We start from the raw sequence: 15,035 nt of genomic DNA, 5'->3' as shown, positions 1-15,035 counted from the left end.
GGAAGGCGAAGCTGTGTTGATTTTTATAAGGAGAAGACTCGCCTTGAGTATGCATTTGCTCGATCCGTTAATAGTTTTCATAATCCAAGCCTAATAAGATATTTTCCGAGGCGTAATTTTTATTCCGATCGATCAGTTGGCGCTTTTCCCGGTTTTCAAAACTTTTCGAAACTCCGCACTATAAAAGCTTCGTTCTCCCTTGGTGATTCCAACATTCATACACTCTTCGGTGATTCAATTTCCCCTTTCGTAAACAAGCGATGCCATTTGGACGAGAAAATTTCACTGTTAAGTTTATCGTTTGCAATTGAGGAAAAAATACTTAATCTAGGACTAGAAAAAAAAAAATTAAAAAGTTGATGTGACCCTTGGTGGCGAGTATACTAGTGGCGAGTCTTCCTGGTGGCGAGGTGACCATAAACCAACTAAATTGATGCTTGTTTACTTGAACGAACCAAACTGTTATCTCATCATGAACGTTGTCTTTGCAGATGACGTGAAGGTTCTCAGCGCGAAAGACTTGGAATGGTCGAAGAAGAACCTACCTGCTGTAGCTGAGCAGAAGTAGGCCACAAAACTTATCGAAACTCCGAAAAAGAAAGTGGCGCGCTCCAAAAAGGTTGGTATAGCTTGTGTTTGCATTTGTGCGAGTTCAGTTTACCCATGAATTTCCTCAGCGCCAAAATGTTCCAATACAACGTAAAATAGAGGACGGTCTAACTGTTTCAAATTTCCTGTTGTCAGCCTATCGAAGTAAACAGTACCAATCCTTACGAGGACTTTCTAACCGAACAGAAGAAGCGGGAGCTCGAATGGAAAATGAATCGTCAAGCAAAGAGAACCAAAGTACTGGACTTAGAGTCATTGAGCCCAAACGGGAAGTCAGATAAGGCCACAAGGAAGGAAAACATCGCGCTGCCTATTGACCCTCCAATATCGGAAGTGGCGCCTGCCAAAACGGTTAGTACTATTATATATTGGAGATAACAAGTGACATCATGATCGCACATCGCGAAATTTACATTCTCTCAATCAATACATAGCCTATTCGTTAGAAAGCAAAGTCCGGAATTTTCTTAGTTTGTGATAAATAACCATTGTATTTAGCACATGGAAACGATTGAAAGCTCCTCAATGAAAGCATGTGAAGTCTTTCGATCATTTTATAATTATTTGATTTTTCTTCCTTTTAGTCTGTTGAAGTTAGCGGTGACTGTACCCGCCACCAAGAGGACCTTGTCAACCTTCTGCACCAGGAGCTGGCAGCCAAATCAGAAGAGTGCCATGAGCTGAGAAGCAGGTTGGAAAGGATCGAGGCACTCAACGTTCAGATCCTAGACAAGCAGGTGGAAATGCAAGAAAAATTTGACAAGGTAATGTATCCTAAGGTCTTATTTTGCTTTAGCTTTAGCGGGGTTTTCGTTTGTTGGCCTTTTTTTTTTCTTTTTGGACTTGGGTATGTCAGTAACAACTTACGCACTAAATCCTCAAACTAACAAGAAGTCATATCGCCTTATTTTGCTCACGAAACGGAATAATTGATCCGCTGGCATTTCAGTCACGGAATAAGCCTTGGTTCCCCCCCACTCCATTCTCAAGAATGTAAATGTCGGCCGTGCTACGCCCTTGAGTAGAACGGAAAAAAAGAGATCTAGCTGCCGACCCAATAAAAAGACGAGAACCCAAACGTACTCTGATGAACTCTATTTTCCTCTGACCTACTATCGCTTTATTGTTGCAGCTTCTGGAGAAGCTACAGACCTCCGTCTCAAGAATTGAGGAGGGCATCGCGAGAAATTCGAGTGCTTCAGACCTTGAAAGGCGTCTTAATGTACTGGAAGGGCAAATTGTTTTCAACCAGTGTAACCCGGTAAGAACTCAAAAATAATGTTTTCTTGTGTTCGAACGCATCTTTGAGAACGAAAAATATCTCGACTGGTAAACAATTTTCGCGGCAGTATTTGGCACAGACACAGACAGTCGCCATTGCTAGTTTTTTCAATTAATTTTTTATGAAGGCAAAATCAATTCAAAGTGCCGCACTGCACGAAAAACATTGTTAACAGCGTACATTGTATTCAATTTCGTTTATATCTTTAGTCTGGAAAATGATATATATTTTTATAGTCAACTGTTCACTTAGCCTTTTTACTAAAATTAAGCTTTCTTGTTGATCACCTGTGGAAATTGGGTAAAGCTAAACAATAGGAATCATGTCGGTAACTGTCAACGCTTGTCAATGAAATGTGATTGATTTGCAACAAAACTCAGCCACGACCATTCCGAACCCCAAGGTATTAACGTAGACTTCCAGTTGCACTCTTCAACAATTTTCGCGGCAGTATTTGACACAGACACAGTCGCCATTGCTAGTTTTTTCAATTAATTTTCCCTGTTTGTTGAAATTTTCACCAGCTCGAATCCACAGTCATTCGTGAATGGGATGATGAAATCGCAGACACGACAGACCCACCAGCAGCCGAGATCGCAAACACGACAGACCCACCAGCAGCCGAGAGTGCAGAACTAACCACCATAGATCATCTCACCTTGAACGAACTACGTGAGGAGTATCAGCCTACTACTGATAAGGATAATTCTGGTGCCAAACAAGGAAGCCTTCCCCAAGAAGTCGGTGAAGAAATAATAAGCACTTGTGTTACACCAACAAGGGTGAAAACCATAAGGCAGGCTCTATTAAAGTCAGAGACCGAAAGGCACTTGTGTGCCTTAAAGCTGTTGCCACATTTTTTTACGAAAGAAGAACTGGCGGAAAGCAACACTGATGGCAGTTACGACAAAAAGCGTCTCGACTCTGCTAAATTAAACTCCCTCAAAGTTTTAGTGTTCAGTAAATTTCCTGTGAGCACGAACGAGGAGAAAGAGAAAGCCTGGAGGTTCGTAAAAGGCAAAATCAATTCAAAGTGCCGCACTGCGCGAAAAACGTTGTTAGCAGCCTCTCCATCTGCACGTACCTTGTAGTCAATTTCGTTTATATCTTTAGTCTGGAAAATGTTATTTTTATAGTCAACTGTTCATTTAGCCTTTTTACAAATATTATAAGCTTTCTTGTTGAACAAATGTTCAAGAGTCTCGTAAAATGTGTTATCACGCGTGGAAATTGGGTAAAGCCATCAATAAAGCGTTTATTTGTCAAGAAATACATTCGAATTGTCGTTGTTGACAGACGCCATTTCGGATTTGATTACATGCCCACTATTCTTGGTTTTCAAGTCACGCAAGTATCATGCAAAGAAAAAAGAAACATTCAACAAATTAAGTCAAGAAATTGAGATATTGTAGGAGGGTAATAAATAAATAGCGTGTGAAAGTTTTAAGCAGCAGCTACACGTTCAATTCTAATTGACCATTCCCGTAAAATCCTAGAGACTTTTCCTAAAAGCTCTCGTATTCCCGGGTGGTCTCTTATGAGGGCTCCGCCGGAACCTTTTTTGAACGTTAACTTAAATGTAAATGCAAATGCTCACTGCAAACTTTTGATAAGCACTCGAAATTTCGCTTTATCGCAACGAAATTTCGCTATGTCACAACGAAATTTCGCTCGAAAATTCGCGCGTTTCATCTCCCGCACACTGGCCATCGCGTTGGTTTGGTGTGTTATAATTATTCTATTCACAGTGAAAGAGGAAGAGAAGGACTTCACACAATAATTATCTTTCAGTTTACTGTTAACGACGCATTTCTCATCTTTACCCCCCGTACAGTTAAAAAAAAATTTTTTTTGCGACTGCGAATGACATGCAAAGCCACCGCACACTAGCGGACTTTCTGTCGACAGACAACAAAAATCTTCACTTGTCGGCTTCTGACAAGTTTGCGGCAAGAATGGGTCTTGTGGGGCGATAGCAAACAGTGCAGTTAGAGGATCATAACTTGACGCATTCAAATCTCGCAGCTTGCAAATTCAAAGTAAACTCATAGCGAAACTCCTTTGAATTTATTGCAACTGAAATTTAGCACTGTATTTCAAACGGTCGGCTCTGTTTTGCTACGTTTTGCTTCACAGCTGTTGTCTTACATAATTAAAGGTCTTGTTCACGCTAGGAGTTCTGATTATTGCGGTGGCGGTGTAGTTTAAAGAATAAATACCGTACTTAGAGCCAAAACTGAGGAATTAAATTGCAAAATATTAGGACCCAAATTTCGAAGTGGCTAAACAACAATAATTCTTGGGTTTCTAAACAATATTTTTTAGTTCTTTTGACATTAATACGTTCATGGAGCTGGTGCAACCAGATCCTCTGTTCCAGGCTTGCAAAACTGTCGGATTTCTCGATAAAGATACTGCTTGCGTTCTTGGCTCAGCCCTGTAGGATTTATTTTGGCTGGAAGCTGTGAGGCTGGGGGAAGGACGGTTCGATTCTTTAACAGCATTAAAGATTCTTCAGGAGAGGAGCTGCTCTGTTTAACATAAACTTTACCAGGCTCGTCTTTGGAGAATCGAAAGTGGTGGTAACTTTTGATATTCGGTAACCTTTTGAAGAACCGTTCGAGGAAAGAAGCCCAGTCATAAACCGGCACGATAACTGTTCCATCGTGTGTTCCAACCAGCTGCGCTTTGTTGACACCTGTTGTTGATGATTCGACCATGTTTGCAAATTCATAAAGTGACGAAATATAGGTTAGTTTGTAAGATCTCTTGATCATTCCGAAACATCGATCCGGACCGAACTTCGTGTGCCCAGCGATCAGAAATGAGTATCTTACAGACAAATGCAGTTGAAGGATTGTCCTCCACGCTAAGTACCAAATAAAAAAGTTGTTCTTATTTTGGCCGGAACAATTGTCGGCATGGAGGTGAACAGACGTTTCTCCGAGTCCGTGATATTCGAAGAAATGATGCACGAAACTTATTGTTGTATTTGCTCCCTTTCCTACGTCATTAGCTTCATCAATTAGGTAGTTCACCTGCCGAGGGATAGCCTCACACATGATTCCAAAAATGGAACACTTCCGCGGTGTTTTAAAGTAGATGGGACCAGGTTGCATCGGGTTACTCGGGATGTGAACTTGTTGAGCGAAGTCAAAGGAGTAGTGCATTGAAGTTGTCACCGAGCACGCTTCATGACACTCATCGATGTCTATTGTGTTCTCCAATGCTTTGAAATTACGTGATGCTTCTTCGCAAACGTTTCTATAGAGCTCTCTTTCTTCCTGGACGGATTTTAGATGCGCTTGTTGTGTTTGAACGCACTCGCTCTTTTCTTCCTCCGGAAGATTAGCCGCTCGAAGTAATTTAGAAGTGTTCTGCTGACAAGTGAAGCATAGGTCGGTCATAGGCTTAGCCACGACTAGGTTTGGATGAAATTGCTTCCACAGGTTGATAAATTTCGTATAGCTGACAGCTTGCTTGGTTGACTCTTTACAAATTCTCGTAAACGCGTTCCATACATGCATTTTAGTGTCACTCGATGAGAGAAGCCGAATGTCCTCAACTTTAAAACCAGGGATTCTTCCTGGAAGCAGAACAGCATTTTCGTCAGCGAAGTTGCTCAGAAAGTTTTTAACATCTTCGACGACGGCGTTTGGTAGTGTGTTGTGTGGTAGCCTCCGGCTGTTTCCATGCATCCGCACAGAAACACCATGATTATTATAACGATCAACAAGCCTCTGAAAACGTGATTTACTGATGCCATAGAGGTTGAGAAACATCTCCTTGCAAATCGGTCGAGACCGATAAAGAAAGCTGTAGGGCGGATTTCTTTTTCTTTTTTCGCCGGTTGCTTCGGCTGCCGTAAAAGCTTGAACATGTGCTAAGATGACCAAATCCAACTCTGTGTGAGATAATTCCAGGCAGTTGTATATATTATTTAGGACGGTTTCTTGTGAAAAATCATTGCAACACTGACCACCTGTTAATCCTCGATGATATCCACACCCTTCTTGCAGAAACGTTCGCACTTTAGCAATGATAGTTTCCGTACTTTCAGTCTGATTGCAGTCCACCTCATCTCTTGCTAATTCCTCCATTTTGTGATTGTGTGATTTTAGATGCACGAAATGACGACCAAAGCAGTTACCAAGACAACACTTCTTTTCAGTTGCTGAACAATTATTCAAATTTCTAAAATCATGACTTTTTTGCCGTCTCGGTTTGCAAAAATTGAAATCTTTCTACTTTTGTGTCACGTTTGACAATGCAATTTCCTACGCATGGATATATTAATGTGTTTGTATTGAACATTGAGTATTTGCTATGCTGTTTTTTTTTTCAATCGAAAAGAATCGCTGAAGCGTTATAGTGATAAATTAAAATTAATTTTACTGATGCCCATTTTATGCAAATTTCTGTCGGGAGTCGCGAGATGTTGGTTTCCGGATTGTCGTGTTCCGCTGGACTGGACAAAATACGCACTCGGGCCAATAAATAAATGTCTTATAACGATCTCTATCTAAATCACCACGAAATATTTTATATAAAATGGTGTAACAACGTACTATTGAGACGAAAGGGCTTTATACGGAACATTTACGGCGAGTTTCAGATTGCAATACACGGTTGCAATGTTTTTACAACTCCTCCTTTGGATGTAAGCTTATCGAAATTAATAATGATCTGTTCAAGATGTCTTCACAAATATTGTGTCTTTTAGTACCGAAAATAAATGTAGTGGAAAATTATCACTATCTGCAAACGGCAATGTTTCTATTATGACGAAGATGTTTAAGTACTGTATTGCGATATGCCTCATCCGAGTATTAAGTCTTATGAAATTAACCACAGTGATAGTAACCGCAAGTTAACGTGTAACACAGACGAAAGTCTGGTTTTCAGCGGTTGTTTTTCCCCGAAGGAAACACTTCCTTTTCTTCAATCACAAGAGATTAGTGATTTACAACGCAATATTGACCATATTCCTTATTTTTCTATTCGGATTTCACACGTAAAATTAACCAATTCATCTTATTGTTGTTAATTGCGCGTCCTGCAATGTTTTCGATTGTTATTTCAATAACCCGGTGTGTCGTTCGTAATGTTCAATGCCGTTTAACCTCATTCGTCGCCAAAACTTGCTCGGCCGTTCAGTCGTGCAACCTTACCGTTTTTAAGTTTTCTTCAGTCGTTCAGTCGTGCGGTTCATCCGTGCAAATTTTTCTCTGGTCGTTCGATCGTTCACACCACCCGTGAGAACGACTTTCCTACCCGTTTTTATCTGTCCACTTGCCGCGCGTTTGGCCGTTTGCACGGATACCGCAAGGAACGTTTTCGCGTGAGAGGTCACAAATATTCTCATCTAAGAATCTGTTTTCATCAAGCTGCCATAAATTTTAACAAACCAACTGCAACAGCTGCTCTTTGAGGAACTTGCAAACAATTAGAGCTTCAAATTTGGCCACCATTTTTCTTACCTGTAAATAGCAAAAATACAAAAAAATCATTTTGTACTTAATGAGCATGGATCTATAGGGTCCTTATAATTCTCAAGCAAAGAAGTCACCTTTTTTCTGGCATGTAGAACTGCCATTTTGCTCACACATGTCCAGCAGATTGGTGAAGAATCTGAAACAGAAGTCTCAAATTAATGGGGTTCCCCATTAACATAGTCAAGTAAAATCATCTGGCCTTAGACAGAGTAAAATCTATTTTCCAGTGTATAATTTGAGCCTAAAATCTGAGATTTTACTTATTTCTGCTCTATAAACTCAGTTCCAAATCCTTAGCATTTTGTTGTAAAAAAGTTCCAGGCGAGTCAAAGGGTTAAATACCAATATACCACTATAATTATATTTTAAAAAAACTGATAAATACGTAGAAGGATTGTTACAATGCAACATCTTGCTCCTTTTGTTCATCTCAATTCTCATATGCACCCCACTCCCCTGCTTTACCAATTGAACTAAACAGAATTTCAGCTTTCTGGAAACAAGGATGATCTGTCAAAGCATTTCCAACTTACAATGAGATGAATGTTAGGGTTTGTGTCATGTCATTTTAAAGTTATGATAAATGCAGAGGTATTCTAAGGGGGTGGTTGCATGAGACCAGGAACAAACACAGACACGTATGTAGCCATGTGAAATTTTTGCAGCCGCTTTTGCGAAAAGAGAACGTATGGAGGCTGATGCGAACTCATGTCAGTGTAAAGTCACTTGAAGTTTGGGAGAAGAACAGAGGAACACTTAACAATGCTTAAATCAAAATTATTGACATACGGTACATCTTTTATGCGACAGAATTGGACAATCTTTGAAATTTAGACATTCTGAAAGAATACTAACATTATATATAACTGTATTTACTCAAATAGGTGCCGCCCCCAAATAAGCACCACCCTCGAATAACCGCCGCATTTGGGACACAAAAGAAAATAAGCGCCACCCTTGAATAAGTGCCGCAGTTCCAATGCAGTGCTTATACGGGGACTTTGCTTTAATTTAAAAAAACACTAAAAAGTAACAGTACTCTAATGGAGCAGGGGGAATTTCGATGTTCGTCAGTTCAAAAGTGAATGTATTTCACAGCTCGTCCATTAAATGAAAGGCCGTAAGAGTAAAATTGTGACAATGAAAAGACGTTGCTGTAAATCTCTGTACAGATGGAAAATGAACCGTTCAAATAAAAGGATATATCTCTGTGTGGTGTCCAATTTTTTAAATAAGCACCACCCTTGATTAAGCACCACACTTTAGGCATGAACAATTAAATAAGGGCCGCAGTGCTTATTTGAGTAAATACGGTAATTTAACCCCAACTTTTTTCTCTTAGATTTACTGTAGGCACCCTGTAGGTTACCTGGAACACTAGATACTTTTTAAAGTGCACCTGTGACAAAAAATGTTTGTTAACTATAAGCCACCAAAGTTTCAAGCCTTGATTTCAAAAAGACACTTACTTATTTTACCTGGAATTTTCCTATTTAATGGTCTACCATGACTAACTTTAAGTTCTTGAGAGAGCTGGATCAAGGAGAAAATTATGTCAAAGGTCCACTAGTTCAAGAATGCAATGCATGTGTACACCACAGAATCAATATGCAGCACAGGAGTTTTTAATTAGGCATTGAGACTTTTTGCATGTATAATAAGTTGCATTCACATGCTGAAATTTTAAGCTAGTGAGCCTTCAATGTGACTTTTCCCTGGATCCATCCCTCTGAAGTCCAATCAGTCAGTTTTGAACGTAAGTAATGGTGGACCGTGAAATCCAAAACTAATTACACTCAAAGTAAACAGCCTTTGGATAAAAATCAAAGTTCAAAAATTTCTAATATTACCTGCCTATTCTGGTCTGATTTTCCTCAAGTTTCTTGTTGGCAGCATTCACTACAAACTTTATATACTGGCGAGAAAAAAAATATTAAACATGAATATCTGGGCCAAAGGAGGATTGAAGTTTTTTGGCACTTATGAGCCACACTGTTTTACTTTTGAATAAAAATAAAAATAATAATAATAATAATAATAATACAGGTATGACTTCAAAATGGTAGAAGTCGTACCTGTAGTGATAGGAGCCCTTGGAAGTGTCACCAAAGGATTTGATAGGTGGATTGGAAAGCTAAGGGATACCATTCAATGTTGGAGTAATGCAAAAAACTGCCTTGTTGGGAACTTTTGGGAAAGTGTTGAAAATGTGAAGAAGAGATAATTCTGTTAGCCTTTGGTCATTTGTTATGACTCGCCTAACAGAAGAAAAGACGGTAATGACAACAGCCAGAACATGATGTTGAAACTTAATAATAATAATAATAAATAATAAATTTTAAAATAATAAAATACTAATTCACCATTTGAAACTAAGCTGGGAGTCCACCTTAACTTTTTCATCGACTACTGTAGCAAGAGTGGTAATTTATGGTCTCATTTCTTCAGCAGGTAAGACCCTCTTCACTCATAAAATTAAAATGAACAATTATTAACCCTCACTTCATCTGAGACCAAGAGTTTTCCATTATGAACCAGTGGTACTTCCAAGCTCTGTGTACTTCTCACTGCCTGTAGGATAATTGATTAACACACAAGTTTCCCATTAATGAATATTATAAAATTATAACAGACCAACCCTCTTCAAGCCTGGATTTTTCCAAGCTTCTCCTCCAATGTCCAAGTTGTTTCACATACTGGAATGATCAGAAGTTTCAAAAAACTTTTACTTAATTAATATGTAAATTTTGCATATCTCTCATCAGATTTTCACGTCTTATCGAGTATAATGCAAACCCACAATATATCTTTCCATTAGCTTCAAGGATCACTTTATAGCTCACTCACATTTAAAGTAATTTCTTACCCACAGTTTCAACATATGAATTTTGTATCTTCCATCAGACCACAATCACACTTTCATAGTACATACTCACCACAATGACATTTGCCTTCTTACCAACTACTATTCCAGAGTTCTTAAAGCCAGAGACAAGAGCTGTTTTGAGCTAAAACAAATGGAATAATTAAGTTCATTGAGGCTTGCTGTGTTTCACATTGCACCTCTGTGCCAAAAATTAATAATATTGGGTAAACTATCCATTACATAAACAACGAAAAAGCATTAGTTGTGGGTACCATATCCTGACCATCTTCAAGGTCTTTACACTGAACATGCAAAACGAATGGCTCAAACTTGAAAACAGCATCTCCCTGACATCCTCTCAAGGAACATAACTACACAATTAAAAAGAAAAAGTTTTATTAGTACCTGTAAAAACAATAATTATTGTTTCAGATTCATTTTTAAAAATGCCATTACTCTGTTGCAATCACTTACCACTTCATCAGCATTAGCTTTGTTATGGGTTACATAGTGCCAGTGGCAACATTTTTTCCTTTGATTGGCAAGCTGTTGAAAAAAAACAGAGAGGTAAAAACTAAAATGAGTCAGGCCCTAAGACAACTCAAAGTGGTACTATGATCAAAAAATCACTTCCTTTTTTTCTTCAGATTTTGAAAGTGTGTTTGCTTAACACCTGCTTGGCAAAATTTTGAGCTTCGATTTTTATCCAAAGGCTGTTTACTTTGATTGTATGCTTTGGATTTCACAGACTGCCATTACTCGCACTCAAAACTGACCAATTGGACCACAGGCGCCACAAGCTCAGTGTGAGGGAAAGCCAACAAAAATAGAAGGATTTGTATAAGAATCCCCGCCGATAAAAGATCTGAGAGATAATTTTACGCAAAAATTCTCACTTAAAAAGCCTTAAACCTTATTGCCATTGTGGGTCGCCTCCTTCCTGTGTGGTTTTTTTCCACATTGGACACAATGAACACCACACGGCGACTTTTTAGTTTCTGCTTGGTTAGGAGTCTTTGTTTGTCATCCCTGACAGTGTTACCAAACAAAGACACATTACCAAGCCACAAACAAAGACTCGTAAAGCGATTCATTTGGGAGACTAACAGTCACCTGACGTCGCTGGCAGGGCTTCGATTACCCGGCTAGCGGATTGAAATGAAAGAAAAACCTTTACCCAAACAATTGCAAGGAACTGATAATGGCTCAATTCGTGTTGAATCTGGAAAAAACCACACAGGAAGGAAGTGACCCACAGACCCACATGGCAATGAGGTTAGGCTTTTTAATTCAGATCTTTTAAAAAATTATCTTCTCGGGTCTTTTATTGGGATTCCCATAAAAATCCTTATATTTTTGTTGGCTTTCCCTCACACTGAGCTTGGGACACCTGTGATTGGACCTCAGAGGGTTGGATCTACCGAAAAGTCATGTCATTCACTCAATAGCATAAAATTTTTCAGTGAGTAAACACAGTTTATTATGTATGCAAAACATGAGTTTAAAGATCTGAAAGCCCAAAACTCCCATGCTGCATATTAATTCAGTTCCATAAGAATGCATTGCATTCTTAAACTAGGGAGTCTTTGACATCATTTTCTCCTTGATCCAGCTCACTCAAGATTTTAAAGTTAGTAATGGTAGACCATTAAATAGGAAAATTCCAGTTAAAATAAAAAAGTGTCTTTTTTTCAATTAAGGCTTAAAACTTGGGTCACTTCGTGTTTAGTTAACATAGTTTTGAAATCCAAAGACAAAAAATATTTAATTTTTGGATCATAGTACCACTTTAAAGTTGGTCAGAAGATGAAGCTGGATAGATTCCATCTGCCATGCCTCATATGTGATGACATTGGCAAGATAAAACATCCAACACCAGAGTTCCGGAAATTATACCATGCAAACTGGTCCAAGAAGAAAAGGAGAATCTGATTGGTTATCTGAACAGTCCAAATTTTGCAATTTTATACAGGCCACTAAGATGGACCCTTCACGAAGCAGTGTACATAGCTTGCCGAACTGTTCCCATTTTCTCAGCCGTAAACTTAGGAGAAATGCGAGAAATTTTTTTTTTTACAGTAATGCTGGAGTTCCAGTGCAAATTTTACTTTCCAGAACTGTTAACAGAAGCAAGCCAAGAGGAAAGACTCAAGGAATACAAAACCCTGCATAAGGAAGCCCATATGATAACAACTTATTGAACTAGCTTGTTCGGTTCAGGTTCAGTCCGTAAACTTTCAAAAAAGGAACGCGACCAATATTTTCCCTGTACGGGCTAGTTCAATAACATCATCTGGAATGAGCCTTTATCATTCATGCACAGCTTTGGTGGTCATGTCAAGTGACACATATACTTCCCCAACCAAGAATCCACATGGGATATTCTTTGGGGAAGCCCAAAAGGGAAAGCACCATCAAGGTGCTCGAAAAAAAGAGATACAAGTGCACTTTGAAAACCAACCTCCGGCCACCTTAGATCGAAAAAAAAAATTGAAACTGATGTCTGATCAGACAGAACTTCATGCATGGAGGAGCAATTTCAAAGATGCTAAAACAATTTTTTGAGCCCCTGCAAATTCAACAACCGAATAATAAGAGACAGTTAAGACAACAAGCTGCCAAATCCTCAGCCATTAATTTGCGCAAGAAGTGATGATCAATACCTAGTACCAACCTCGGAAAAAACGACTATCCTTCCAGAGCAAGAACTTGTGGTAAAATAATTTTCTTTGCCATTAATATATTTTACCAAATCTATGATTTGGTCATCGATACTTCCCTTCTTGCTCAGATCCACTTGAGAAAGACCAGCTAGCTTTTGCTTCTCAAAACAGGCCGCTCTTGCCGCCATCTTGACTTAGTGTCTGTTCATTTCCCCATACACAACCCATCTAAGCACTCTTTGCGATACTGCTGAGTTTGCGTTGGCTCAGTAATTGTTACTTGCCGCCATTTTTTTCCGAGCTGAAGGAATACCTTTATGTGAACCTCAAAGAAGCCCTTGATCATGCTGCGGAGGAAGCCGACCAGGATAGAATTGAGGGGAGAAGACTTAGAAGAATATGAAAAAATGAAAAAGCTTTGGAGTAAGGATTCAAAGAAGGATGAGGAAGCTGCTAAGGCACAGAGTTTTCTGGGTGTGAACGATGATTCGCCGATGCCGCTCAATGACCCCAAAAGGATTTCAAAAATACGCGAGAGAATAGGATATAAACCAGATACTGTGCCAAGCGATGGAACAGTCACGTTTCTGTCTTAGAGATTAAGAGATCCCTGTGAGCTTGCTGCGTTCTGGACGCTGACCCTTGTGGAAGGAACAATCTGAGTCGAGTATGAACACAATTTGATCAATTTTGGTCGACACTTGGTAATTCCACGTATTGGGTATTATTGTTTTGCAAATAAGCTTTATGTTAACCTTTATCTGTGGACGTTGAAGCCCTTCTAGAAAGTCTGAGAAGGTAGATCTGTCAACTATTTCCAATTTACCATTATTAACGAGTACTTGCTGAGTTGGAGCCATCAAGCCAAGAAACGTACTTGTTCTTAAAACAAATGGTTCAAAAGGTTATGTTAACACTTGCATGCTACTGATAACAACTGCGCTCTGAAATTTTGCGAGAATTGTTTTGCTCAGTGTACTTTCTAAATGCCACCTTGGTTCATTCCATTTTTTATCCGCACTCACCCCTCAAAGGTTTGTGTAAATCCCAGTCTTCCATTGTTTGTTGCCACCCTTTGGAATATAAAATCTGAAGGGTCTAGTCGACTTCTTTGAAGAAAAAACTGTAAGGCTGGTTTTCACCAGCGACGGAAGCATAAGCATGAGCAACATACTGTACACAAGCACATTAACATGTTGATTAATATGTTTAATCTTTAATGATTGATACAATGCTGAGTTTGCATATGTTGCATGTGCTTACTCTTGCTTCGCTAGTGACGCCCAGGCCTAAACACCTGGCTCCCGTTGCTTGAAGCATGGTTAGTGCTAACCAGCATTAAATACCATGGAAACCAATAGGTTTTGATACCTCATAACCTACAGGATGGTTAGCCCTGACCAGGCTTCAAGCAACTGGGCCCTGGTTGATAGAACTCACTATTCCTTCTTTTTTTTTTTTTTGGGGGGGGGGGGGGGAGGGGGGAGGGAGCAGCAAAGAGGGTTGATGTGGATGAACAAAGGAATGACCAATTTAGCAACCCCCAAACACTGGCTGGCTAGGGCTCATCAGCACAGTGTTCTCTTGGGCCTTTGAAAAGTTCTCCTGGCACCCAGGATAAGATGTAAGATTTAGCTTCAGTCTCTACTTTCTCAAACCCCATAATACACCTTGTTTACCAACCAAAACATTTGCATAGGCATTGTATTTTATTTCTCTTGGGACATCTTCATGTCCCTCGAGAGATAGCAAACAATACCTATGCAAATTTTGGGGGTAAACAACTTAAAGGTGTATTATGGGATTTGAGAAAGTAGAGAATTTAACTATGGAAATAAATTTTGTAGAGTTTTTATTTTTGTTTGAGATGTGTTAGGAGAAAACAATTGTGATAAACAGAATGTATGAATGATAGGCTTTCCATCACTCTATTGTCTGTTTTCCTTGTCAGTGACATACCCAACTACTTTAACTGAACACTGAAAGTCTTTAACACACAGAAGAGTACTTGTGTGGATTTTATTACCCACCTCATTAAAAAAAGATTTGGCCAGGCAAGGTTACAGAGTCAATAAAGTAATAATCTTTTAACACTACTTCAATTATTGTTAGAAAAAGAG

The 15,035-nt window shown here is 39.2% G+C and overlaps 3 protein-coding genes across 8 annotated transcripts in view; 1 reads left to right on the top strand and 2 right to left on the bottom strand.

The window, feature by feature from the left end:
- Window positions 1-3,134, top strand: part of LOC137990929 (uncharacterized) — a 4,444-nt gene extending 1,310 nt beyond the window's left edge. Inside the window, exons 2-6 of one of the 4 annotated variants that reach the window (XM_068836044.1) lie at window positions 492-619; window positions 745-960; window positions 1,194-1,373; window positions 1,742-1,870; window positions 2,416-3,134. In XM_068836044.1, coding sequence (XP_068692145.1) covers window positions 820-960; window positions 1,194-1,373; window positions 1,742-1,870; window positions 2,416-2,982 — 1,017 coding nt within the window. In that variant the 5' untranslated portion in view covers window positions 492-619; window positions 745-819 and the 3' untranslated portion in view covers window positions 2,983-3,134. Of the gene's footprint in view, window positions 1-348; window positions 961-1,193; window positions 1,374-1,741; window positions 1,871-2,415 lie in introns of those variants that run through there. The other 3 variants (XM_068836045.1, XM_068836046.1, XM_068836047.1) reach the window with 3 other exon arrangements.
- LOC137993473 (tRNA wybutosine-synthesizing protein 3 homolog) overlaps window positions 1-13,128 on the bottom strand; it is a 27,994-nt gene extending 14,866 nt beyond the window's left edge. For 2 of the 3 annotated variants that reach the window (XM_068839348.1, XM_068839349.1), the window contains exons 1-7: window positions 12,927-13,128; window positions 10,727-10,798; window positions 10,525-10,623; window positions 10,323-10,394; window positions 9,889-9,957; window positions 9,237-9,301; window positions 7,461-7,522 (exon numbers count right to left, since the gene is read on the bottom strand). In XM_068839348.1, the coding sequence (XP_068695449.1) occupies window positions 7,461-7,522; window positions 9,237-9,301; window positions 9,889-9,957; window positions 10,323-10,394; window positions 10,525-10,623; window positions 10,727-10,798; window positions 12,927-13,103 (616 nt within the window). In that variant the 5' untranslated portion in view covers window positions 13,104-13,128. Of the gene's footprint in view, window positions 1-7,299; window positions 7,372-7,460; window positions 7,523-9,236; window positions 9,302-9,888; window positions 9,958-10,322; window positions 10,395-10,524; window positions 10,624-10,726; window positions 10,799-12,926 lie in introns of all 3 variants that reach the window. The other variant, XM_068839350.1, reaches the window with a different exon arrangement.
- On the bottom strand, window positions 3,666-6,688 carry LOC137990927 (uncharacterized). The gene has a single exon (XM_068836043.1). It carries the CDS (start codon window positions 5,989-5,991, stop codon window positions 4,237-4,239), a length of 1,755 nt encoding a protein of 584 aa, XP_068692144.1. The 5' UTR covers window positions 5,992-6,688; the 3' UTR covers window positions 3,666-4,236.
- Window positions 13,129-15,035: the final 1,907 nt, after the last annotated feature.

This window comes from Montipora foliosa, chromosome 2 (genome assembly GCF_036669935.1).
Source record: "Montipora foliosa isolate CH-2021 chromosome 2, ASM3666993v2, whole genome shotgun sequence".
Classification (NCBI taxonomy): Eukaryota; Metazoa; Cnidaria; class Anthozoa; order Scleractinia; family Acroporidae; genus Montipora; species Montipora foliosa.
The sequence above is the reverse complement of the archived record's forward strand: the minus strand, read 5'-3'. Positions and strand labels throughout refer to the sequence as shown.